The sequence below is a fragment of the Aspergillus pseudonomiae genome, assembly GCF_009193645.1.
Source record: "Aspergillus pseudonomiae strain CBS 119388 unplaced genomic scaffold BDV37scaffold_54, whole genome shotgun sequence".
Lineage (NCBI taxonomy): Eukaryota > Fungi > Ascomycota > Eurotiomycetes > Eurotiales > Aspergillaceae > Aspergillus > Aspergillus pseudonomiae.
In genome coordinates this window covers 27,219-48,642 of record NW_022476046.1, presented here as the reverse complement: position 1 = coordinate 48,642, position 21,424 = coordinate 27,219, and the positions used below count along the sequence as shown (strand labels likewise).

At 49.4% G+C, this 21,424-nt stretch overlaps 9 protein-coding genes and 1 non-coding gene across 10 annotated transcripts; 5 read left to right on the top strand and 5 right to left on the bottom strand.

The window, feature by feature from the left end:
• The first annotated feature begins 708 nt into the window (after window positions 1–708).
• On the top strand, window positions 709–3,743 carry BDV37DRAFT_252947 (uncharacterized protein). Its single transcript, XM_032082504.1, has 2 exons — window positions 709–1,862; window positions 1,923–3,743. Exons 1-2 carry the CDS (start codon window positions 1,247–1,249, stop codon window positions 3,224–3,226), a joined length of 1,920 nt encoding a protein of 639 aa, XP_031939469.1. The 5' UTR covers window positions 709–1,246; the 3' UTR covers window positions 3,227–3,743.
• Window positions 3,744–3,835: 92 nt separating this feature from the next.
• Window positions 3,836–4,643, bottom strand: BDV37DRAFT_252945 (uncharacterized protein). Its single transcript, XM_032082503.1, has one exon. The coding sequence runs from the start codon at window positions 4,487–4,489 to the stop codon at window positions 4,130–4,132; it is 360 nt and encodes a 119-aa protein (XP_031939468.1). The 5' UTR covers window positions 4,490–4,643; the 3' UTR covers window positions 3,836–4,129.
• A 136-nt stretch (window positions 4,644–4,779) lies between these two features.
• On the bottom strand, window positions 4,780–4,864 carry BDV37DRAFT_t151. The gene has a single exon. It is a non-coding gene; the product is annotated as a tRNA-His (tRNA).
• A 597-nt stretch (window positions 4,865–5,461) lies between these two features.
• BDV37DRAFT_295563 (intradiol ring-cleavage dioxygenase) lies at window positions 5,462–7,022 on the top strand. Its single transcript, XM_032089920.1, has 3 exons — window positions 5,462–5,753; window positions 5,858–6,339; window positions 6,441–7,022. The coding sequence occupies exons 1-3, from the start codon at window positions 5,517–5,519 to the stop codon at window positions 6,709–6,711; spliced, it is 990 nt and encodes a 329-aa protein (XP_031939467.1). The 5' UTR covers window positions 5,462–5,516; the 3' UTR covers window positions 6,712–7,022.
• On the bottom strand, window positions 6,291–10,606 carry BDV37DRAFT_252943 (putative TGF beta receptor associated protein 1). Its single transcript, XM_032082502.1, has 3 exons — window positions 10,410–10,606; window positions 7,751–10,344; window positions 6,291–7,694 (listed from the first exon to the last, which is right to left on the bottom strand). Exons 1-3 carry the CDS (start codon window positions 10,564–10,566, stop codon window positions 6,795–6,797), a joined length of 3,651 nt encoding a protein of 1,216 aa, XP_031939466.1. The 5' UTR covers window positions 10,567–10,606; the 3' UTR covers window positions 6,291–6,794.
• Window positions 10,607–11,322: 716 nt separating this feature from the next.
• Window positions 11,323–13,993, top strand: BDV37DRAFT_252939 (CCAAT displacement transcription factor COY1). Its single transcript, XM_032082501.1, has 4 exons — window positions 11,323–11,553; window positions 11,621–11,788; window positions 11,847–12,700; window positions 12,751–13,993. Exons 1-4 carry the CDS (start codon window positions 11,418–11,420, stop codon window positions 13,858–13,860), a joined length of 2,268 nt encoding a protein of 755 aa, XP_031939465.1. The 5' UTR covers window positions 11,323–11,417; the 3' UTR covers window positions 13,861–13,993.
• Window positions 13,994–14,444: 451 nt separating this feature from the next.
• BDV37DRAFT_273064 (uncharacterized protein) lies at window positions 14,445–15,121 on the bottom strand (the record flags this gene model as incomplete). Its single annotated transcript, XM_032084994.1, has 3 exons — window positions 14,445–14,664; window positions 14,729–14,790; window positions 14,849–15,121. 3 exons carry the CDS (start codon window positions 15,119–15,121, stop codon window positions 14,445–14,447), a joined length of 555 nt encoding a protein of 184 aa, XP_031939464.1.
• Window positions 15,122–15,660: 539 nt separating this feature from the next.
• BDV37DRAFT_284958 (MFS transporter) lies at window positions 15,661–17,378 on the top strand (the record flags this gene model as incomplete). Its single annotated transcript, XM_032087617.1, has 2 exons — window positions 15,661–16,035; window positions 16,107–17,378. 2 exons carry the CDS (start codon window positions 15,661–15,663, stop codon window positions 17,376–17,378), a joined length of 1,647 nt encoding a protein of 548 aa, XP_031939463.1.
• Window positions 17,379–17,667: 289 nt separating this feature from the next.
• Window positions 17,668–18,881, top strand: BDV37DRAFT_163275 (zinc-binding alcohol dehydrogenase family protein). Its single transcript, XM_032079201.1, has 2 exons — window positions 17,668–18,051; window positions 18,108–18,881. Exons 1-2 carry the CDS (start codon window positions 17,789–17,791, stop codon window positions 18,874–18,876), a joined length of 1,032 nt encoding a protein of 343 aa, XP_031939462.1. The 5' UTR covers window positions 17,668–17,788; the 3' UTR covers window positions 18,877–18,881.
• A 546-nt stretch (window positions 18,882–19,427) lies between these two features.
• Window positions 19,428–21,188, bottom strand: BDV37DRAFT_252935 (uncharacterized protein). Its single transcript, XM_032082500.1, has one exon. It carries the CDS (start codon window positions 21,005–21,007, stop codon window positions 19,478–19,480), a length of 1,530 nt encoding a protein of 509 aa, XP_031939461.1. The 5' UTR covers window positions 21,008–21,188; the 3' UTR covers window positions 19,428–19,477.
• Window positions 21,189–21,424: the final 236 nt, after the last annotated feature.

Genomic DNA, 21,424 nt, shown 5'->3' with positions numbered 1-21,424 from the left:
TGAGATCTCTTATCATCAGTCAGAGAAGAAATAAAATGGCTCGAGATACTCTCCTAGGCTGCCAGTAGGATCGAGTACCAAGGAAAACACGGGTATGGATGGTGACGATTCAGTTCCGAGCTCCCGGGCCACACCGAATGGACGACGGCGGAAGAGACCGGCGGGACTCCGCCCGCTACGTGCTTGATTGCCTAAGGCGCTAAGCTGCGACTTCTACGTTGTCTGGAGTCTTGACGGACCGCGACTAAGAGGGATCGGGTTAGATGAGACTTTCAGGATCGCCCAATCCCCCGGCTGTGGGTTCGGGTCCATGCAATCCAGCCATTCATCGTGTCCCACTCGGCATCATCGAACCTTACGGGAGGGGAGGAAAAAGATTGAAGGAAGAGAGCTTTTGCGTCCGTTCCGCTCGCCGTCAGCAACCGCACCGCCGTTGGGAGTGTCATTGGGTGTTTTGTTTCGCTGATGTCCTTTCCCCGGTGCTTTCACTGGATGAGAGTTGTCCTGACTACTATCTTCCATTCCAAGTCAGGAACGGAAGTGATTGGGTTGAATGACATTTCAACCCCCAGTCACACCTCAAGATAACCAATATTGATTGAACGAGCGCGATATTTTCCAGGAGAAACTTAACCTACCCAACGGCTATTCCGTTCCGTCCGCCTTTTTTTTTTTTTTTTTTTTTTTTTTTTTTTTTTTTTTTTTTTTTTTTTTTTTTTTTTTTTTTTTCTTTTTTGGCTCTCCAAATAACCCCCCCGTGAGCTTCCTCCTCAGTGTCCGCTCTCCCTTTTCCCTCCCCAACATTATCTCTCTCTCTCTCTCTCTCTCCCTCTCTGTTCTTCCTCCCTCTCCTCTCCTCCGCATCTCGGTGCGCGTATCATAGCCTGCTCATTGCTCGCTTTCTCTTACGTTCTCTTCCTGTAATTTTTTCGACTTTTTCCCTGAACCCCAGATTCGTTGGGGTACCTCCTTTGTCATTACCTAACTTGAACGGGCACGAGTGGCTGAACCTCAACCCGCACGCTGGAGCCTGAGTTCCTCCGCCATCGGCTGCACTTCTTTCGTCCACGTTCCCGTTACTCAATCGCCTTGGAATCGCTTAATAATTTTCCCTTTGCGCTTCTGACGCCATCCTCCACGAGTCATTGCCGCAGTTGTTTTCTTTTCTTTTTCTTTTCTTGGTGTATTTATTCAATCTGCTGCGTGACTCGTGCGCCTTGCCGGCTCACTTTCTCTTCCGCACGCCATGGAGTCCAGAACAGCGACGGCAGAGCCGTCCAGCAAGCGACCTCGATCACCGTCCGGCGATTTCCCTCCCATCGCTTCCAAAGTCCCGAAGACACATTCGAACCACCTGCAGATCAACTACCTGGCGCGTCAGTATCCGGATAATCTTCCTCTGGTCTCCATCGATGATACGATGCCCGCAATCATTCACCTGATTGGTGAATATGACGGTGTCCTCCATCGTCATGAGAGTATCGCTGGGAATTTAGGCGCGTGCCCTTTGGGGCCCATCTTGATTAAGCGCTTTGAGCGCCTTTTCGATGGTCCTCCCCGCGTACTCAAATCGCACGGCAAAGACTCTCCCAACATTACCTGGCTAGACGTAGTGGAGTTCGCCAAGAACAAGCCAGAGCAGTTCAATCTGGAGAAGACCCGCAATGGTGTGCGAGTCTGTCAATTCTATACCAAGCAGTGTCGGGTGGAGATCAGCGAAGAAGACTTCGTGCTGATCGCATCGGGAATGCCGCAGAAAATGATCCCCCCGCAGCCGATTATTGAGGATGAGGAGAAAGAGTTGGGCGCGCTAGAGATTTTGGAGAAGAACCTCCAACAAATTATCCAGGTCGCAGACCAAGGTGAGTTTCCATGCAAAGCGATCTGTATGGCTACCGGCGCTAACCGCTCGCCTCTTCTAGTGTCCGCGCGAGCGAGACAACTCAACCATCGTCTCAAAAACCGAAGAACAGCGATTGTCACCCGCCGAGAGAATGATCTATCCCTGCATTCGCAGTCGCAATCACAATCGCAACAACAGCAGCCACAACAGCAACAGCATCGCTCTATCAGCCCCGTTTGGCGCGACGCCAATGGAAGTCAGCTTCCGCTGAACGGCAGCAGTCACTCAAACACCCAGTCTCCCTCCGCCGGCTTTGTTGCGGTTAACACCGGCCGGCCCGGTGGGGAACCCACAACTGAAGACAATGCGCTGTCGCAACAGTTCATGTTCTCGCACTCCAACACGGATAATGTCACTATCATCAACGGGACCTCCATCAAAGGCGCATCTCCGACAACGCGCGCGGAGCTGATGAAGAAGTTCTTCACTACCCAAGACCGACAATCTCGCAGCTATGAAGAAGGGACCGGATCCCAAAACCGCCAGTCATCCCGGCCGCGACCGCGAGCATCAGATGCGACAGAGTACAATATGTACACCCCTGCCCCAACTACCGTCGCAATCCCCAACACTCCGTCATCGCTGCTCCCTCCGCCCAAGTCCCACCACCATGAGAAGGACGACGGCGGTCCGTTCAAAATGGAGATGGTTGCCCGCATGGAGGAGCTGCAACGCGGCGAACGCATACTGCCCCCATGTGATCGGTGTCGTCGCCTCCACATGGATTGCTTGAAGAACCTCACAGCATGCATGGGTTGCACGAAGAAGCATGCCAAATGTTCTTGGAAGGACGTGAAAGCGGAGGAGCTACAGGAGACACGTGAGCATCGTGAGCCACGCCCCGATCCAATGTCACGGGAGCGACCAGAGAGTTCGACCCCGAAAGAGTCCTTGCCGACGACCACAGCACCGGCACCGATGGCGCCATCTATCTCTTCCGCGCCCACACCCCCTTCAGCTGTAGTGGTACCCGAAATTGATCGTCATCGAGAGATTGAGTACAACGTGCGCAGGGAGTCCGCTCCAACAGCGGGTCCCATACACGGTACTCCACTCGGAAAGGAGCCGTCGCCCCGCCGGGCGATGAGTGAGATCCGGGGGGGCTCCTTAAGTCATGACAGGCATATCGGTATCAACCGCAACACCAACCCAGCCGCAGAGGATGATGACCCAGATGCCAATCAACGGCTGATGCAGGCAATCCTCGACACGGTTGACCACCATGCGCGAGCTGCAGCCGCCGCAAAAGAGGGTGGGCAACCGATGACTGAGCGTGAACGCGAGCAAGAACGAGACCGAGACCGGAAACTGGTGAAAGCTTAGTTTCTTCTCCCCCTTTCTTACTGTTTTGTCCTTGCATTTTTGTGGGAAATTCATGTCATGTAGCATGGTTGTGGGGGTTTATAAGGGTGTTATCTAATGTGTGCATGGTTTGTACTGCTTTGAGCGTTTTAGCGGATATCCCAGTAGTTTAGTTCATCTCTTCTTGTTGGGCATGGTGCATATATGAACAGATTGACATGATTCTTTGGACAACACAGCATTTACTATATAATATATCAGAGCTCTGGCAGGTTTTGCACGAGCTATACATCCCTTCCACGTCTTTATTCAGTCACTGAAATTCTACCGCTCTTAAAATTTAGGATGCTTATGTTCTAGAATACGAGGAGCGGGGTGCCAGATCTGGCTCCCGTAGCCCCAACTATACATAACCCCACCTAACTGTCAACAGGTTCGGTGATAATCAGCCCATTATCAACGAGACCAGAAGAAGAAAAAGATTCTCTTTGAGCATTATACGAACATTCTCTTTCTCAATGCCTGCCTGCAGAAAAAAAAAAAAAAAAAAAAAAAAAAAAAAAAAAAAAAAAAAAAAAAAAAAAAAAAAAAAAAAAAAAAAGAAAGAAAGAAACAAAGACAATGCCCCCCGCTCGCCTCCCCGCCTCCTCGCCTCCAGCGTTCCAGCCCAAAATCTACACGAGGATCTCAATACCGAGATCAACAAGGGCGTGCTCGCTATATATACATCGCAACTGTCGATTGCAGAGAACTTCTGCAATGCCCAGGTGCTCTGATTACCTCAAATCATGCCATCGATCGGGTTGATAAGAGCCATGTTAGCGGCAAGATTGCGTTGGTTATCAGTCGGCAATCCAACGCAAGCAATCTGAACATGTAGAAGAAGGTTTGGCTTCGCTCTGCTAATCTTGTCTACAAGGCTTGTTAGTTCTTCTCATCCTTCGACCCCCTGGCAAGCTGGTAAAGGAATTGTCGTGGAGCGGACCTATGTTCCGGAGTTAATCGGCGAAGATATTCGTCTGAGCTCTGTGATAGCGTTTCAATTGAAGGAGCTATGCTTTGATCGCTGCTGTTTGTAGGTCCTTTGCATTGCTGACCATTGGGATGGTGCTCTTGATATATCTGAACTCGTCGAGGTATTTTTTTGGAGAAAACTAGATTGTTGTATTTGACGCATGCATGCGTCGAAAAAAAATAGTCAGCTAATGCACATATCAGCTCCGGGTTCATCAGATAATCATAGTTTATAGCTATGCTCATATATGTTCTGGTGGCGATGTACATGTTGTCTGTTGAAGGGGGTATGGTTATACAAGAAAGATATATATATCCTGCGGAAGAGATGTACAATCCAACAAAATGGACTGATAAAGCCTTCTTTTGAAGTTGAACACTCTCATTTTCACCATTGTGGGGGCCATCCTAAGCTTAGTAAAATCACCATCAACTACATGCTACTGCGGAACCATGCGATGAAAAAAAGATACTACGTAGATGTAGAAGACAGAGGGTCAAATAGATATAGATCCCAAAAAAGCAAAAAAGAAGATACAAATCAAGTATCAGACGCCAATTGGCGCTGCTGGGAATCGAACCCAGGTCGATTCGGAATTGCGGAATTACCACAACGAAACGTGATCACCACTACACTACAGCACCTTGATTTGTTGAAAGGCTGCCTTTTTTACGAGATTATAAGGCTAGCTGCTACCCACGAATCCCGTCAAACATCGGCAATGTCATTAGCCGTTGACTTTGTGGGAATGGATCCTATTCCCCACAATCCGATGACGCTGCGACCGGGAAAGTGGGGGGAACATATTGATCCGTTTTTTTTGGACTACACAGTAATCAGAAATCAGTCCTTTGCACCCGCCTCTTATTGTTTGAACCAACATCCTTTACTGGGTGGTAGTGTGTAGATGAAGTAAAGAGTACTGTATCCAAACTCCAAATGCACCCCGGATATACGGCTTAATGCATCGCCGTCGATCCGCGGGGTATTCCCGACACCATTCCCATCTCACCCACCAACAATGTCCACATTGCTAATCCATCAGAATTCCAATGGCAATTCCCACCGGCAGATCCATCGGGGAGAACCTACACATTCCCCAGGAAGGAACAAATTCCGCGGCTTATTCAACTCTTATACATCATGCTCCGCCCAATGCGGGGTGTGATACGCCCATCCTTCTTAAAGTATATATGGAACCAACAACTCACAATTGACAGTTTTTATTTACTCCTGCCATCCCCCACTCACTCTTAGTGACACAAACTCTTCAGCAGCAAGGAATTGAAACACAAAATGGATCCCTCACAGGTTAAAATCCCACCCATGAAGGACCTCACGGTCGACAATATTACCGAAAACGTCATCCGCATTAATTCGCTGTGCGAAGACCAGCGCATGAAATATGTTCTCGAACGATTGGTTTCTCACTTACATGATTTCGCGCGTGAAACGAGACTCAGTTCCCAGGAATGGATGGCGGGGTTGATGTTCCTCACAGAGGTGGGGAAGATTTGTTCGGATGTGCGACAGGTAAGGCACTGTGCTTTTCTTTCCATACCACGCAAACACCAAGGCAGACCAAAATAAAATACAGAAAGAAAAAGCAAGGATAACTGACATGGCTGAAAAACAAGGAATTCATCCTCCTCTCCGACGTCCTCGGCCTCTCAATCCTCGTCGACTCGATCGACCACCCCAAACCCCCCGGCTCAACTGAAGGCACAGTCCTCGGACCCTTCCACACACATGAAGCCGAAGTAATGACCCACGGCGACAGCATGTCCCACGACCCCAAGGGCGAGCCGCTGCTCGTCGTCTGTACGCTAAAAGACACGCACGGTAACCCCATCTCCGGCGTCAAGATCGATATCTGGGAGACGGACTCCACGGGCCACTATGACGTGCAGTATGCGGAGCGGGACGGCCCCGATGGCCGCTGTATCATGCGCAGTGATGATACCGGCGTGTTTTGGTTTAAGGCGATCACGCCGGTGCCGTACCCGATTCCACATGACGGGCCGGTCGGGAAGTTGTTGAAGAAGTTGCATCGCCATCCGTATAGGCCGAGCCATATGCATTTTATGTTTGAGAAGGAGGGGTATGATCATTTGATTACGTATGTTTCTCTCTCTCTCTCTCTCTCTCTCACATCTATTTTCTATGTTCTATTTTTCTTGTTGGTTCTGGGAATTGGTGAGGGTGGCTAATGGTTGGTAGGGCGCTTTATCTTCGGAATGATCCGTATGAGACTTCGGATGCCGTCTTTGGTGTCAAGGATTCTCTGGTGGTGGATCTTGGCAAGGCAGGTCCGGAGTATGCAAAGAAGTATGGCGTTTCGGAGGACCATGCTCTTCTTACATACGACTTTGTCCTGGTTTCTGATACCGAGACCAGCGCTTTGCGCGAGCAGAACTCCAAGGTGGCGCTGGATAAACTGGGCCGCAAGGTGAAGATAGTGAACGGATTACCTGTGCCAGATCTGGATTAAATAATGAATTTTGGATGTGATGTGAGATGAATTAGTATAGTCGTCATTTATGTCGTTATGTACACTATCAATAGAGCATGGTATCAATCACCTGCACGAGGTTCAACCATATCTCCGAAATCATCCCCATCGTCGGTGGGCACAGCCGCGCGGGTAGTGGCCTCTTTTAAGCACCGCAGTCCCTCGCCGTCCTCCACCCAGCCGCCGACCTTCTCCACTCCCTCGATGTACTCCGCGCCAACCCGTAGATTTAGGCTTGCACTGAGCGCTCGTTCAACCCGGGTTTGACGGGTCTCTGAGATGAGGACTCGGAAGACATGCGCAAGAAACCCGCTCAGGATATCAACGCTCCAGTTATCTGGAACAAGCCGGAGAACCTCGTCCACATCGAACCATGACGCAAACCGTGCCAAGAGGTCACTGGTTCGTTCGATACATTCCGAGAGGTCCTGGATATGCAGGAACTCATCGAGCAAATAACCGAACAGCTCGCTCTGCTGTGACTGGTCAGCGAACTCAGTCCGTGTGTTTGTCGAGCTGGTACTCCGAGGACCACCGAATAGACAATATCGAACTGCAGAGTCGTAGTCGCCAAGGCCATGTGTAAGAAGGTGCAAGGCTTCTCGATGACGGCCCTGGAGTCCATCGAGAATAATAGACTCCGATACGAGTTCGTTTTGGAATGGTTCAATCCGTGCGAGAACAGCAGGAATAGAATACGTTAATTTAGGGGACGGGACCGACGAGAATTGACTGCTACCGCCTCCACCAAGCAGCTGGAGAAGCCGAAGTCGCGATTGCCACCAAGGTTCAGAAGGCGTGTTTTCGTGAATAAAGTTCATATACGTTGGTTTCGGCGGTTGCAATGCACGGTAAGTCGAATATGATTCCGCAAGCGACGACCGAGCAGCAGGGGAGGTCTCAAGAACAGAGAGAACAGTATCAAGATAATATGAAAGGAGGTCATCTGCGTATTGGGTGTACTAGTTCCAGAGTTAGCAGACAGGGGGGTTAAAAAAGGAGATGGGGTAGAACCAACATTCTTTGAGAAAACCAGGTGCTCCAAGTAATCTTGAACTGCATTGGGCGCTCGTTCCTTGAGCAAGCGGACAACATCTGCTGGGTCTAATTTGACTCTGCTGGTGTTGTCCGAAAAGACCTGTATACCAAGTCTGGGGTTTCGCTGGGCCAGCCAAGTACCATATTCTTCAACAAGCTGTGCATCTCTGATCTTGACCAAATACCTGCGCATCTGTGCCTCAACGCCCGAAGCGGTGGTCTCACTTCCGGAATCTTCCTCCCCTTCCATGATTCGCCGCCACGTCTTCAGGACATTCCGGGACATCTTTTGGCTCTGGTACAAGCGACTCAGGAGAAATAGTCGCTTGTAGTTTTCTAGAAGTGCCACTGCCCGGTCAAAGTTACCCTTCCATTTATCCACTAGCCTATTCAATTCCGTGTGCGTTCGTGAAGAAAGGCGGTGTTCCGTAGGTACTTTCGAGTCTTGTTCCAGCAGCAGGTGCAGGAGGGCCGCATCGACGCTATCGAATATGTAAGCGTCGTCCGTAATGCTGCCATATCCTCGTTTTTGCTGCCAGGCAAGTAAGAAACGCTTGATCATATTCAAGACCTCGCTATCAAAGACGTCGAGTTCTTTAGAAGCTTTCACACTATCCAGGCGCTTAAGGTACAACTCTGCCATCTCTGCCAGGCCCCCGTGAATCCAGATGCCCTGCGGTCCTTGTAAAACTTCTTGGCGCAGAAGGGGAACCAACAACAAGGCCACTCTAGGGTCCAGCTCCCCGGCAACGAGTGCTTTCTCTGTGGCATCGATCGTCGCTTCATCCCTGATGGTCGGGTCCATGAAGACCAAATCGCCGAACAGGAGCAAACTGGATTTTTGTTTCACGTAGTTTAAGCCCAGAAACTCAGCCTCCGACTTAGGCTCTGCTTCTTGCACCAGTTTGATAATGTCCATAATCACATCGCGTCGCAATACACTGTGGCCGTCCTCTTGCGATTCTTGGGCACTTTGAAGCGCATCATTCAGTTGCATGGTCAAAGGGTTTTTCACGACCCGCCATATCTGCTTACCACTCCACAAAACAAGGCTGCTTTGGGTTTTACCCAATTGACGCGCAAATTTAGCTTCGTCGGCAGTTCGCTCAGCTTCCCAGTCGGGTGTGTCTTTTTTGGTTCCTTCGGTGTCGATTGCTTCCTGAGATTCGAACAATTCCTTTTCTTCCTGTAGCTGCTCTATCGATGCCTGCGTCCTCGGGTCGGTTGCAGGTATATGTGGTGATAGTGACGGGGTTCTCAATCGGACCATCTGCAGTAAGCCTTTCATCTCGCTTACTTCGAGCTGGCTGGGGGAGAGTGTATGGAGAAGCCCAACGTGAGATGGCTGCGTATCCTGTACGGATGGTATCTCTACCCAGCTTTTGTGGTTGTCTGCATTTCCGGGGTCGACATCCCAAAGTTGTACCTCCAAGAACTTGCGTAACTTTCCATCTTGATCGGCCTCGATGACTGCAAGAATGAGATCCTCACGGGTGTCGCTGGGTGCTCCAATTAGGTTATTTTCGTCGCCTTTGTCAATGACAACCGACTCCGGGTACTTGTGAAACGTGATTGTCCCGCGGACTACATCACCGTCAACGTTGACAAACATTCCAACTCCTGGTTCTGCCGCATCGGTACCCCTGACCAGCAAAAACTCAGATGAAGTCGGAGAAAGGATATGCGGCTTTAATTGTGTCGACGATTGCTTTGGCAATGGTGGAAGCGGTTTTGGACCATCACGAGGACTAGACTGCGAATCGCGCGATGGGTGCTCCGATGATGTCCTTGGAGAAATACTACCGCCTCGTTCCTTTGAGCGTGAACGGGTGGGCGTCCCGGAAGCGGAGGAGAGTTCAGGTGTTACAGAGATCGAACGATCCTGTGAAGCTGATCGTGCATTCGGCTGAAGCATCCCGGCGACTGTATTCAAACTGGAACTCCTGCCATGTGCATGGCCCTCGGCAGAAGAGCTAGGTGACAATGAGGCGGGCGGCATGTCTTCCACTTGACCAGACGCTAAAGCTTCATCGAAGAAAGACATTGGAAACAGAGGTATCTTTTGCTGGTGTTCCACATCTAGCAGGGAATATGAACGCGTGTCTGCAGCACAGGCGATTATGCCTCTTCGTGATGCTGTTAAACACCCCGGAAACTCAATGTTTCGGACCAGTCGAGCATCGTCACCAATCCGCACGAGCATTATTTTGTTCTGCGTTGCGATCATTATAACCGGCCTCTCCGGCTCGTCTATGGATGCATTCTGGTCAAGACCCCCGATCCAACAACAGTTGTTAACCTTCGTATTCTCGCGGAATGCCGGGCTGAGCTCCGGTAACAAGTAGAATGTAGCCGTTCCATTGCAGAGAATGCAAGCTTTGTTCACAGATGGAAGGAGAACAATTTGTTGGATGCCTTGCTGCCTGTTCGTTACTGAATTGCTCTTGGAAAACGGAATGGGCAATCTCGAGGCTAGAATGAAGGACGGCTCGTTGGTGTTGTCCGATGGATCGGGCGGAAGGCAGACAAAATGTAAGATTTCAGCAGCAGAGGTTCCGATATAGAGGTTGTCATCTGTCAATGGCAGTTAGCGCATTCGGTGGAAGTGTCCAAGCGATGTGGTCTTGGAGTAGACATACTCCAATATTCAACGCAGGTGATATGGACATCGTCATTGGGGTCGTCAGCTGTCAGAGGTACTTGATCGAAAAGAGGTCGTAGCATATAAGGTACAGCTTTCGGCGGAGTGATCTTCCGCTTCTTGCGGGGGGTGGTGCCATCGTCTTCCGGCACCATAATGAGGCCCGCTCTGGTGTCACGATATGAGATGGTTCCTGGCGAGGCCTCTGAGGGGAAACGTCGGAAGCTTTGGAGGTGATGTCCTAAAGTGGCTTAAGAGTGGGCCAAAGCCGGGGTTAGTTTTTGCTGACTCAGGCACCCCCAGTGGAGTATTTCCTCCGTCTAGTATCAAAACTTTCTCTTCGCCATAAACAAAGTATGCTTTACTTCGATTCTATAGTAGTTAATAAGGAACGCATTCTAGGCTACTCAGTTATGCAGTTATCGGCCTCTTTTTATCAATTCTATTGTCTCCGTTATGAGTTCTGATATGCACCTGCGAAGTGTGGATTGCACACGCTAATATCCTTACAGTACTAGTGTTATAAGTACAATTTAACATTGCTTGGAGACACCTCGGGATACTGTATCATGGGTTTCTCAGGATTTAATTATATTACACTTGGGAATAATATGCCCTATAATCTCGATTGAGGATTGTGAATTGGAATGAGCGAGGTTTTGCAGGTGCCAATTGATTGACTGCGCACGTATGGAACAATTATAACATGGAAGCATACCCCATACTGACACTATTAAACCAGTAAAGACATTGATGGCATGTAACATGCTAGTAGTCTACGACGTGGTCCCGACGCACATGTCATTGTAAATCTAAGAAAAGCAGTAGCTGACGCGTTCGGAACATCATCGGGCCGCCCGGAGCGTCTCATGTCTCCGCATCGCATACTCTATTGTTACTCAGGGTCTCTTCTTCTCGAAAGCGGTGTTGACGTTTCTCTTTTTGTCTGGTGGGGTTGTCGTTCAAGAGTCAATGTACTTGTAATAATCTCTTAAATTCTCCAAAGATGGACTCTTTCGCGCTCACGGAGGGCATTGTGCCTGATTCAAACAATCAAGATGGCCACGATGCCGAAAAGGACAGCGTTGGAAAGTTGCCCGAGGGGGCTAACAAGTTTCAACGCGCTATTGCTGCTTGGAGAGGTACCTTACTCAAAATGACATATTCCGACGTACCCAGTTTGGAAACTAATTCGTCGACTTTCAACAGGTATTGACCTGTCCAATACGATCGCGAAGCTAGATTCGACTGCCTCCGACATTGTCGCTCAGCAGCGCGATGCCCTCGTTCAAAGGAAGGACCTCGCTCAGAAGACCAAGGATTTTCGCAAGTTGGATGATGCGGCCAAGCTGGCGGAATATAAGAGTCTGCTGAAAGGTTTATCCCTTTTCCTACAAATCTCGTTTCGGCACTGGCGGGCTAACGGAATGGCCAGCGTACCAAAGCTTTATCGATGTCTTGACGAACCAAGGGAAGGCCTCTTCCAACGCTTTCTTACAGCTGTACTCCTCCTTGTCAGAGGCTCCTGACCCTTATCCTCTCCTTGAGGCATCCGTCGACTCCCTCGTTCATTCTGAAGAAACCGTGCCAAAATTAACATCCGAACGGAACCAACTACAGAGCAACGTGGACCGCCTTACCTCCCAATTAGATGATGCTGAGAATCGGCTCGAAGAAGAACGGACTGCAAGAAAGAAGTTGGAGGATAACCAGGAATCAAAGATCAAAGAGATTGAGTCTTCTTGGTCAGCCGTTTTGTCAGAGAAATCGAACAATTGGACCGCCAAAGAGAAAAGCTTGGAAGAAAAAGTAGAGAACCAAGAACGCCTGATCAAAGATCTCAAAGCGAGCTACGAGGTTTCACAACGGCTAGGCCAGGAGGAGAGTAGTGTTGATGGCCATCAACAAGGAGGGGCTACCGCCGCGGAACTGGAGCTGGTGTCAGCCGATCTTGAAAAGACTAGTCTTAGGCTGGCAGAAGTAGAGGCACGGAATGAGCAATTGAGACTTGAGCTGGCTCAAGTTGTCTCACATTCGCATCCAGAGCAAACAACATCCGTTGAAGAAGACCCCGCATACCTTCGCCTTCAGTCGGAGAATTCCTCCCTGTTGCGCAAGTTGGATGCAGCGCGGTTTGACAGGGAGTCTGAGCGGCATACGTGGGAGACCAAGATATCCCAGTCTGAGAGACATAGCGCCAAGGTTGCCGCTGAGAGAGATGAGTTACGAACAAGGTTGGAAAAGGTCGCAGATTATGAAGATATTCGCCGGGAGCTGGAGATGATTAAGGTAGGTGATTATGTCATACCTCCTCAATGAATGCTAATAGTCATCTATAGTCCATCGAATTTTCTGCCGGTGACGACGATGATGCCCGGGACTTAGCGGATGATACCACGACCGCCCCCAATGGCACCCCCTCCAAGGATGGTGCAAAGAACAGTTTAGAGCAGCTTCTGATGTCTAGAAACAAAAAGCTCACGGACGAGCTCACTATTCTACGGGTATCACACCGTGACCTTCAGGGCCAACTCGAGACTCTGCGCGAAGATCTCTCAGCGACTAAGGAGGAACTTGAAAAATCCCAGAAACTCTCCACTACTCTTGAGAATGACCTCCTTCGGGTTCAGGAAGAGGCAGCGAATGCTTTCCCATCATCTGCGATGTCCGTTGCAGGCACCTACACATCGAGGCACCCCTACTCCTCTCGCCGGGGAGGTACATCGCCGACATCATCAATCATTTCGGGCTTTGACCATTCCTCCGGATCTTCCAACACCATGGATGCCATTCGAGCAGGAGAACCTGTTGGGGGCGGCTCGGGTTTGTTGCCGATGATTCAAGCACAGCGAGACCGATTCAAGAAGAAGAATGCAGAGTTAGAGGAGGAGCTCTCGAAATTGTACAACACAGTGAAGTCACTTAGGCAGGAGGTTTCTTCTCTTCAGAAGGATAATCTCAGCCTGTACGAAAAGACACGGTATGTGTCAACATACAACCGTGGCCAAGGGGGCTCCTCTTCTGCAAGTGCCTACGGAAACAAGCCGAGCGCGTCCTCCGTTCATCTGTCTGCGGACACGCCATCGGGGCTGTCACTTGATCGCTACCAATCCGCTTACGAGGCTCAGATTTCGCCGTTTGCTGCTTTCAAGGGCCGGGAATCTGTACGGGCATATAAACGCATGAGCCTCCCTGAGCGGGTTGTCTTCTCTCTCACCCGAATAATCCTGGCCAATCGGACCAGCCGGAACCTATTCGCGGGCTATTGCTTCGGCATCCATATTCTCCTGTTTACTATGTTATACATGATGAGCACGATGGAGATAGAGAAACACAGCGCAAGCTTAGGTGCTGCTGCTGCTATGGCTGGTGGGGCTGGCAGCAGCTATGGTAGCGGCCAGAAATTAAACGGAGATGACTGGCAACAAGAAGGATTCCATGGCAGATAGACAGGGGGCTGGACTTTCCCAATTTTCCTGGGATGTGATTTCATCTTTTGTTGGTTTGCGGGAGTTGGGGTCTACCGGCAGTCGATATTAAGAATGTACTATTCATCACTCTATATTTCTGATTAGCTCTGCGGGCACGACGTTAGACTACTATTTAAATACCCTTTTTATCTTTAACTATCTTTACATTCTATACGAAGACCATCAATTGGATATCGCCTGGAGTCAGTAATTCTTGTTCTTAATGTGACTAACTCGTGTGTTTGCATGTGGGCTGCAGGGACAATGTTTACGTTCTTCCTGTATTTAGTACTCCATTGCAGATGTTAAACTTTCATTTTTGTCCTTAGGGCTATCATATCTAGGAGGAAGAAGCAAGTTAAAAGGACTAAACCGAATCAGAGAACAGAAGATGACAGCAGAGTTGACATGTCTTCCAAATAATCCTGTTACGGATCGTCCGAAGATGTCAAGGACCAAATCATGGATTTACTTGAGATATTTCTCAAAGAAGTCTGCAACCTGGGTGTACCTGATCCATGAGTATCAGCAGTCACCGTCTGGAAAAGAAACTGAATTTCCTCTTACCCTCGTCTGTATTCAGCATTGCTTTCTTCATTGTCAAGGTTGGCACGGGCTCCCATCCAGCCATGCCACATGGTGCTGTATGTTTCGACGTGGCCGCCGATACCATTCGAGCTGATGACATCGGCATAGCCTTGGATTTCCCCCGCGGGCTCATCCTTGGATGCAAGTACGATATGCGGAATTGTAAGTTTCTCAGCATCCGTTTTGTCAGTCCGACTTTGAGTGAGAGAGTCGAGTCAGTATTCTCCTTTTGTGTACCGAGGTTCGAGGTCACACATACCCGGGATGAACCTGCCCAGTAGCTACAAACGGCGTACCGGGACCAGAAGCTAGAACAGCAACCTAAGGGATACGTGTTAGACACGAAGATTCACTAAGCCCATGGGAAGAAGCAACCCACCTTCCCACCCCAGCATAGCCCCAGTGCAGCCCATTTTGACACAGACGGAAATAGCGTGTTGTACTGCTTAGTTATCTCTAGCAGAGTGTCCACGTTCCTCGGGATCGAGGCTTCATTGGAGACGAAGCTTGTAATGGCGTTTTTCTTCTCTTCTGTGTCCGTCGGGAACCATTCGGGCTGGGCATAATTTCCTTCGAAGAAATCGGGCACTAGGACTAAGGAATTCAGTCTTGTAGCTAGAAGATCCGCCCCCTGCAGGGTCTGAATGGCCATGCCAAAAATGTCGTAGAGGACTACAAGCCCCGTGGACGCATCCGGTGGACCAGTAACATCTGGGGAAGGTCAGAGCTTGCTTTTCTTGTGCATCTGTGTGTGACTTGCAGGTGTTCAGGCCGGCGACTTCCTTATAGGTGCCTTTGATGGTGTATCCTTGGGGGATCACCGGTGGTAGCGTTCGACATGCGTCACAAGACATGGTGCGATTCTTCGTGGTGGCCAGAGCCTCTTCTAGATTTTTTTGGTATGATTCATGCTGCGGTTGCGAGTAGAGTTATTTATATTAAGTGAACACATTAGTATTCGGAGATTATCACTTAAAGCCGTCGGGAATAAAACGTCAGATAATTTAAAGTAGGCTAAGCTTTGGTCTGCATGGCCGGGACCGGCCCGGAAACGGGGCATGGGCCTGCGACACGCACAGAGCCTGGATCTTAATTGACCCTTGAGCATGAAGTTAACGAAAAAAACGCCAGCAGCGTGCGGAGATAGAGCCATCTCTGAAATCAACACTTATACGAGTTAGCAGGCGAGCCATGTCGTTACCACGTTCTGTTTGTCGACCGAGTGACCTGCAGATCGACTCTACAGGATCAATAGCGCATGGCAACCAGAATGAAATGGAAGATATTGACTCAGCTAAAATCAAACCTTGCGCTGAAGATCAAATTGAAAAGACAAATATAGACAGCAACGAACTGTACCCGGTTCAAAGAGAGACTGACGCGAAAGATGACGCTCCCTACTGTTCTCTTTCCGAGCGCAGAAAGATCTCGGTGATGCTGACAGCATCATTCTCTGGCATAATATCCCCAATATCCGCCAGTATCTATTATCCAGCCCTTCCCTCCCTTGCAAAGGACATGCATGTTTCTATCTCCTTGATTAACTTAACCATCACGACATATCTGGTACGTAGTCCTTTCCGTACCAGTTCCATCCAAGAGCTTCCTATTTCAGCACAGGTCTAACATGTTTCTAGATACTACAAGGAATTTCTCCCTCTTTCACCGGATCCTTTTCGGACGTCTATGGACGACGGATCGCCTATATTTTCTGTTTCACCACATACATCGGGGCAAATATTGGCCTGGCATTACAGTCTGATTACGCAGCATTAATGGTCTTGCGATGTGTCCAGGCGGCTGGTAGCAGCGGAACAATTGCTATTGGAAGTGCCGTGGTTGCAGATATATCGACACGAGCTGAGCGAGGCAGATACATCGCATATGCGACTATGGGGACGACATTGGGACCGGCCGTGGGACCCGTCATTGGAGGGCTCCTGGATCACTTTCTCGGCTGGAGATGGGTCTTTTGGTTTCTTGTCATCTTGGGTGGCTTCAATTTTGCCCTTATTCTCGTGACGTGTCCGGAAACGTGCCGTGCAGTGGTGGGAAACGGTTCAATACCTCCTGCCAAATGGAATCGGCCTTTGTGGGCGATGCTGAAAGAATCACTAAGACCTCAGAGCCATCAAGTAGAAAAGAGGGTCGATTATGAAACTCTAGAAAAGAGCAAAACGCGCCCGAATCCACTGACATCAGTGCGTATCACTCTGGAAAAAGAAGGTGGCCTGATTCTCATCTATGGGGCACTGCTATATGCCGGTTACATGATTATTCTGAGCACCCTGACCTCGCAGCTGGAGAGCGAGTACGGATTCAACTCCATCCAGGTGGGATTATGCTACTTACCACTAGGAGTCGGAAGTATGACATCCCGTTGGTCCGCAGGGCCTCTGCTGGATTGGAATTTCAAACGGGAAGCCAAGATCCAAAATCTACCTATAGTCAAGAATCGTCAACAGGACATCCGGGACTTCAATATTGAAAAAGCTCGTTTAACCATTACTGTCCCTTTCGTGTATGCTGCTTGCTTGTTCCTCCTTGCATACGGGTGGGTTATGAGATATCAAACTCACCTGGCGGTTCCGTTGGTGTTGTTGTTCTTCTCCGGCCATCTTACCACGGGTGCTTTTTCGACCCTTAGCACGCTGATCGTTGATATTCATCGCCAAAGTGCGGCAACCGCCGTGGCTGCGAACAACTTGTTTCGCTGCTTGCTTGCAGCTGGTGCGACGGCTTTTGCTACACCCCTGATCGATCGTATTGGCATTGGCTGGACGACTACGTTCATTGTAGGTGTCTGGTTTGTCTTCAGTGTGCTTCTGTGGGCGGTCTATTTCCGGGGACATACATGGAGAGAAGAGTTGCGTGTTAAACGAAGTGAGGGAGATGGTATTCCAGCATAGCTGCATCTAAGTTAGGCAACAGACCTACATCGCTTTCTATAGAACAATACATTAGTAAGGCTCGCATATAACTTTTAAAGCCGGCGCTAAAGTAGATAGATGTCTCGGACGTAACGCGGTTTCCGATGAGGGTGAGATTTACTCTATTCCGGCTTAGAAATCTCCAAGTGCATTTCCCGTCGGAGATAAAGCGGCCTTCGTATATTCCTAGACTTGGGGTCGGAAATACCACAGTTTACAGTAGTTAAGGAAGTAGACATATCAGAGACAATTGATACTTCCAATAGTAGTATCCTCACTATAAAATCCCTCCCATGCCCACTCGGAGATGAAGACCACAATGCTACCAGTATCATTTTGATCTCAACACCTCACCACCTCCTACTTTATTATTATTGTACCTCCCAATCATGTCTTTAAATCGAGCAGCCTACCTCCTTGCAGCCCGTAAGGCTCCTCTGGAAGTCCAACAGGCACCTTATCCCTCTCCGGACCCCGGTACTATTGTTGTGAGGAATCATGCCGTCGCAATCAATCCGATCGACTGGAAGCTACAGAAGTTCGAGATCCTCCCCCTGAAATATCCCTTTATACTGGGCGTGGATGTAGCAGGCGAGGTCATCGCGATCGGTAGTGGGGTGACCAATTTTACCCTAGGGCAGCGTGTTATCGGGTATGTCGTCCCAGATCCTTGAAGTCACCCGGCAACTGAATTAACAAGCATTGCAGACACTGTAAGAATCTCGCGAATGGGGATAGTCGATACTCGGGCTTCCAGGACTTCACTGTCCTATCGGCGACCCTAACAGCACCTCTACCCCCATCCATCTCCTACGAAAAAGCAGTTGTCCTCCCCGTCTCAGTCAGCACCGCCGCTGCCGGCCTTTTCCAGGAGGACTATCTCAACCTCCCTCATCCTTCTCTGGCCCCACAGCCCTCGGGCCAGACGATCCTGATCTGGGGCGGCAGCTCCAGCGTCGGCATCAGCGCCGTGCAGCTCGCCCATGCCGCAGGCGTCGAAGTCATCACGACTGCCAGCCCGCACAATCACGCTCTTCTCAGGAGCCTAGGGGTCTCCCAGATATATGACCACCGGAGCCCCACCGTAATCGATGACATAGTCGCCGCGCTTGAAAACAAGCACGTCGTCGGGGCATACGACTGTATATCGTCGGACCAGACTCAGCGGGCCTGTGCGGAGATTCTCGAACGAAGCAAGGCCGCTCGCAAGGTCCTCGTGTACACGAATGATGTTGTAACCCCAGAGGGGCTGCCGTCTTCGGTCACTACTAAGGGTATCTTCTGTCTTACGGTGGAGAACAACGAGGTGGGCCCTGCGGTGTGGGCGGATTATCTACCCAAAGCGCTGGAATGCGGCCAGTTCAAGCCTATGCCGGAGCCTTTGGTCGTCGGTACTGGGTTGGAACATATACAGACGGCTATAGAGAGAAATATGGCTGGATTGAGTGCGGCTAAGGCTGTTGTCAAGCTGGTTTAGTTTCTTGACAGTGTGAGGTAGTACGGGCTCTCTGTTTGGTTCGAGGGTGTTGTTGGCTTCGCATGGTTTGTTTTAGTGATATGGATTGTTACTGTATACAGACTGCGTTTTTAATATTGCGTGGAATGCCTTTTCAGTGGATGTTACTGTACCATGCGTGTATCCAATGGACTTGGTAAAAGAATCCATTTTGTAGATATAGACTATCGTGAGGCGAACAAATCGACCATCTGGTCAGAATGAAAATATTCAATTACACCGATTTTGCTCGGCTATGTCTTTATAATCGATAGGGAATATATTAAGCATATTCCTAAGCTGGTAGATTATTCTTCCAGTGTAGTATCGGGTTACAAGAAGCAAAATTGCAGGATGCAATGCCTATCGTATATCACATTCCTGCCAAACCAATCTAAGTAGGAGCCACAAAACTCACAAAATATCAATTTTATGAAAGTCAATATAAACGCACCAGTGATTAATCAGTCGTGAATGAATATTGTCACATCTGAGCCTGGGGCTGATCCCATATGTCAGCTTAATTAGAGTCTGTAGAGTCACGTATCACCCACTTTCGCGCCCAAAAGTAGATTAACGTATTCTAGTTTTTATATGAAGTCTGTTCCATATCACTGGCCTGTCCCGGGGGAACGCCAACAAATGTACCCATACAACCCGCCTCCACGCACTCAGCAAGGCTCCCGAAATGCACGCCCCTCTTCACCATCCCTGGAGCGTAATGGGCGTATTTGGCTGAGTTTGTCATTATATTACGAGATGTAGTAGGGATAACAGGCTCTCCGAGCATGCACCAGCAGGTATCTGTAATGATTGTTGCCCCGAATTCCGTGACGATATCGATATAACCGGCCTTTTTCGACTTTTCGTACGTATCTCGGCCAGTGGTTATGATGACTTTAATCTCGTCGGCTTTCTTGCGGCCTGAGCATAATCTAGAGAGAGCTTCGAACTCTTCGAGCGAAAAGTGCGGATTTCCCAAGGATACAAGATCAACAGAAAGGTCCTGTGCGGAATTGAGCATATGCCAAGTATCAACTAGTTCTTCATGCGAGAGCTCTATAACGGGTAGCTCCTGTTCTAGCTCAGCAAACTTAGAAGCCTCAGGCGTCACACCCTTGATGTGAAACATTGCGGCAGAGGCGGTGGTACCAAAAGCGGCGCTGAATGCCTTGAGATCCATGAGCTGTGGTTGCATATACTCTAGCCCGCAAACCAATGGTATGTTATGCTGAGCCAGCTTTCCAATGACGTATCCCAGTAGCGGAAAATAGGAGTCATTGATTGATCCTAGGTCGCCCACCCGGATACACATTGTTGGTCGTCGACCCTCGGGCAAGTGGCATCCAGCCGAAGGAGCCCTCCCGGTTAAAGCAATGCAAACATCAATGAAATCGGGATATTTCTGGGTTTGTGCACCAAGGACGCTGTTAGCGAAAATAACAGCGTTCGACTCCGACCATCCAATATCTTGCCCGGCCTTGGGAGCATCGTCAAGTGCGTATGGGGCGCAGGTAAAACTGGGCTGTGCACCCATCGAAAGATAGATATTGGCTAGTGTGCCCGCCTGTAAAGCCAACTCAGGGTCGACGTTTAGTTCCTTCCAGCGGCGTTGATCGATCGAAATAGAATTGAGGGTGGTTGGAAGAGTAAACTTAGCACCCATGGATTGGAACTTTTGTGCAAATAGAAGACTTGCAGGGCCGGTATATATACAGGCGTCAATATGAGCCTGGGAAACGTCCAATAGCGAGCGCGCCCCTTGAATGATTGCAAAGCTCCTGATAATTTCTAAGGCAACCTTGGCTGCTTGGCCCTTTTCGCCAGCCAAGATGTTTCGATCTAAATCTGAAAGGTCGATATCGCCTTCAATGGATTCGGCAGGCAGTTTCGGGATTGGTAACAGAGCGTCACTGACGAGCACAGTTTCTCCATCAATGGCGGCGAAGTGCCTATTGCATATTTTTGAGAAGTCCGAAGAGGACAAGACCACAACTGGTATGGGCCTTTCAAATAGCACTTTTCCTACTAGAACCCCGAGAGTCAAAATCTGCTCGTGCTTCTCGAAAATCAGCCCAGCAGGAGCACATCCATTCAGCAGAAGCTCAAGCATGACTGTGCTTCCTGAGCATGAACCTCTACCGCAGGGAATAGCAAGAATTCGGCCGGCGATAGACTGGCCGCAGAGGGGATGATGATGGTCTACCACCTGTCCAGTTTCAGGATTCACCCCGCCCCAAAAGCTGAGTCCAACCGGGCAGCATTGTAATTCTGCAGATGCAGCGCCTTTGATGAGGCATTGACCACGAATCTCCATTCTGCCGCTCATAAGACGGTCGTATAATATATACTAACAGAGGGAAACGATCTAGTGGCCAGGACGAGTAATGAATTTTGACTCGAGACCTTCAATAGCTGATGATTGTAGTGTGCAGGCAGCAGGCTGCTTGTTCCCTTTGCGATAGAACCATGAGCAGCATTTATATAGTTGGTTAACTAGTTGGCTGGTTAGCTTACTTAACCCCGCCCG

What these genes read in the sequence shown, in the direction of transcription:
- BDV37DRAFT_252945 (XM_032082503.1), bottom strand. Translation starts at nt 4,489, where the DNA reads ATGTACATCGCCACCAGAACATATATGAGCATAGCTATAAACTATGAT.
- BDV37DRAFT_252943 (XM_032082502.1), bottom strand. Translation starts at nt 10,566, where the DNA reads ATGGTGCCGGAAGACGATGGCACCACCCCCCGCAAGAAGCGGAAGATC. An exon ending in CACCTGCGTTGAATATTGGA is followed by an intron (nt 10,345 to 10,409) that starts GTATGTCTACTC and finishes TGCCATTGACAG; the next exon opens with ATGACAACCTCTATATCGGA. An exon ending in ACCTGGTTTTCTCAAAGAAT is followed by an intron (nt 7,695 to 7,750) that starts GTTGGTTCTACC and finishes CTCTGGAACTAG; the next exon opens with TACACCCAATACGCAGATGA.
- BDV37DRAFT_163275 (XM_032079201.1), top strand. Translation starts at nt 17,789, where the DNA reads ATGTCTTTAAATCGAGCAGCCTACCTCCTTGCAGCCCGTAAGGCTCCT. An exon ending in CTAGGGCAGCGTGTTATCGG is followed by an intron (nt 18,052 to 18,107) that starts GTATGTCGTCCC and finishes CAAGCATTGCAG; the next exon opens with ACACTGTAAGAATCTCGCGA.
- BDV37DRAFT_252935 (XM_032082500.1), bottom strand. Translation starts at nt 21,007, where the DNA reads ATGCTTGAGCTTCTGCTGAATGGATGTGCTCCTGCTGGGCTGATTTTC.
- BDV37DRAFT_252939 (XM_032082501.1), top strand. Translation starts at nt 11,418, where the DNA reads ATGGACTCTTTCGCGCTCACGGAGGGCATTGTGCCTGATTCAAACAAT. An exon ending in ATATAAGAGTCTGCTGAAAG is followed by an intron (nt 11,789 to 11,846) that starts GTTTATCCCTTT and finishes CGGAATGGCCAG; the next exon opens with CGTACCAAAGCTTTATCGAT. An exon ending in GGGAGCTGGAGATGATTAAG is followed by an intron (nt 12,701 to 12,750) that starts GTAGGTGATTAT and finishes AGTCATCTATAG; the next exon opens with TCCATCGAATTTTCTGCCGG.
- BDV37DRAFT_295563 (XM_032089920.1), top strand. Translation starts at nt 5,517, where the DNA reads ATGGATCCCTCACAGGTTAAAATCCCACCCATGAAGGACCTCACGGTC. An exon ending in TTTGTTCGGATGTGCGACAG is followed by an intron (nt 5,754 to 5,857) that starts GTAAGGCACTGT and finishes CTGAAAAACAAG; the next exon opens with GAATTCATCCTCCTCTCCGA. An exon ending in GGGTATGATCATTTGATTAC is followed by an intron (nt 6,340 to 6,440) that starts GTATGTTTCTCT and finishes AATGGTTGGTAG; the next exon opens with GGCGCTTTATCTTCGGAATG.
- BDV37DRAFT_252947 (XM_032082504.1), top strand. Translation starts at nt 1,247, where the DNA reads ATGGAGTCCAGAACAGCGACGGCAGAGCCGTCCAGCAAGCGACCTCGA. An exon ending in TATCCAGGTCGCAGACCAAG is followed by an intron (nt 1,863 to 1,922) that starts GTGAGTTTCCAT and finishes CGCCTCTTCTAG; the next exon opens with TGTCCGCGCGAGCGAGACAA.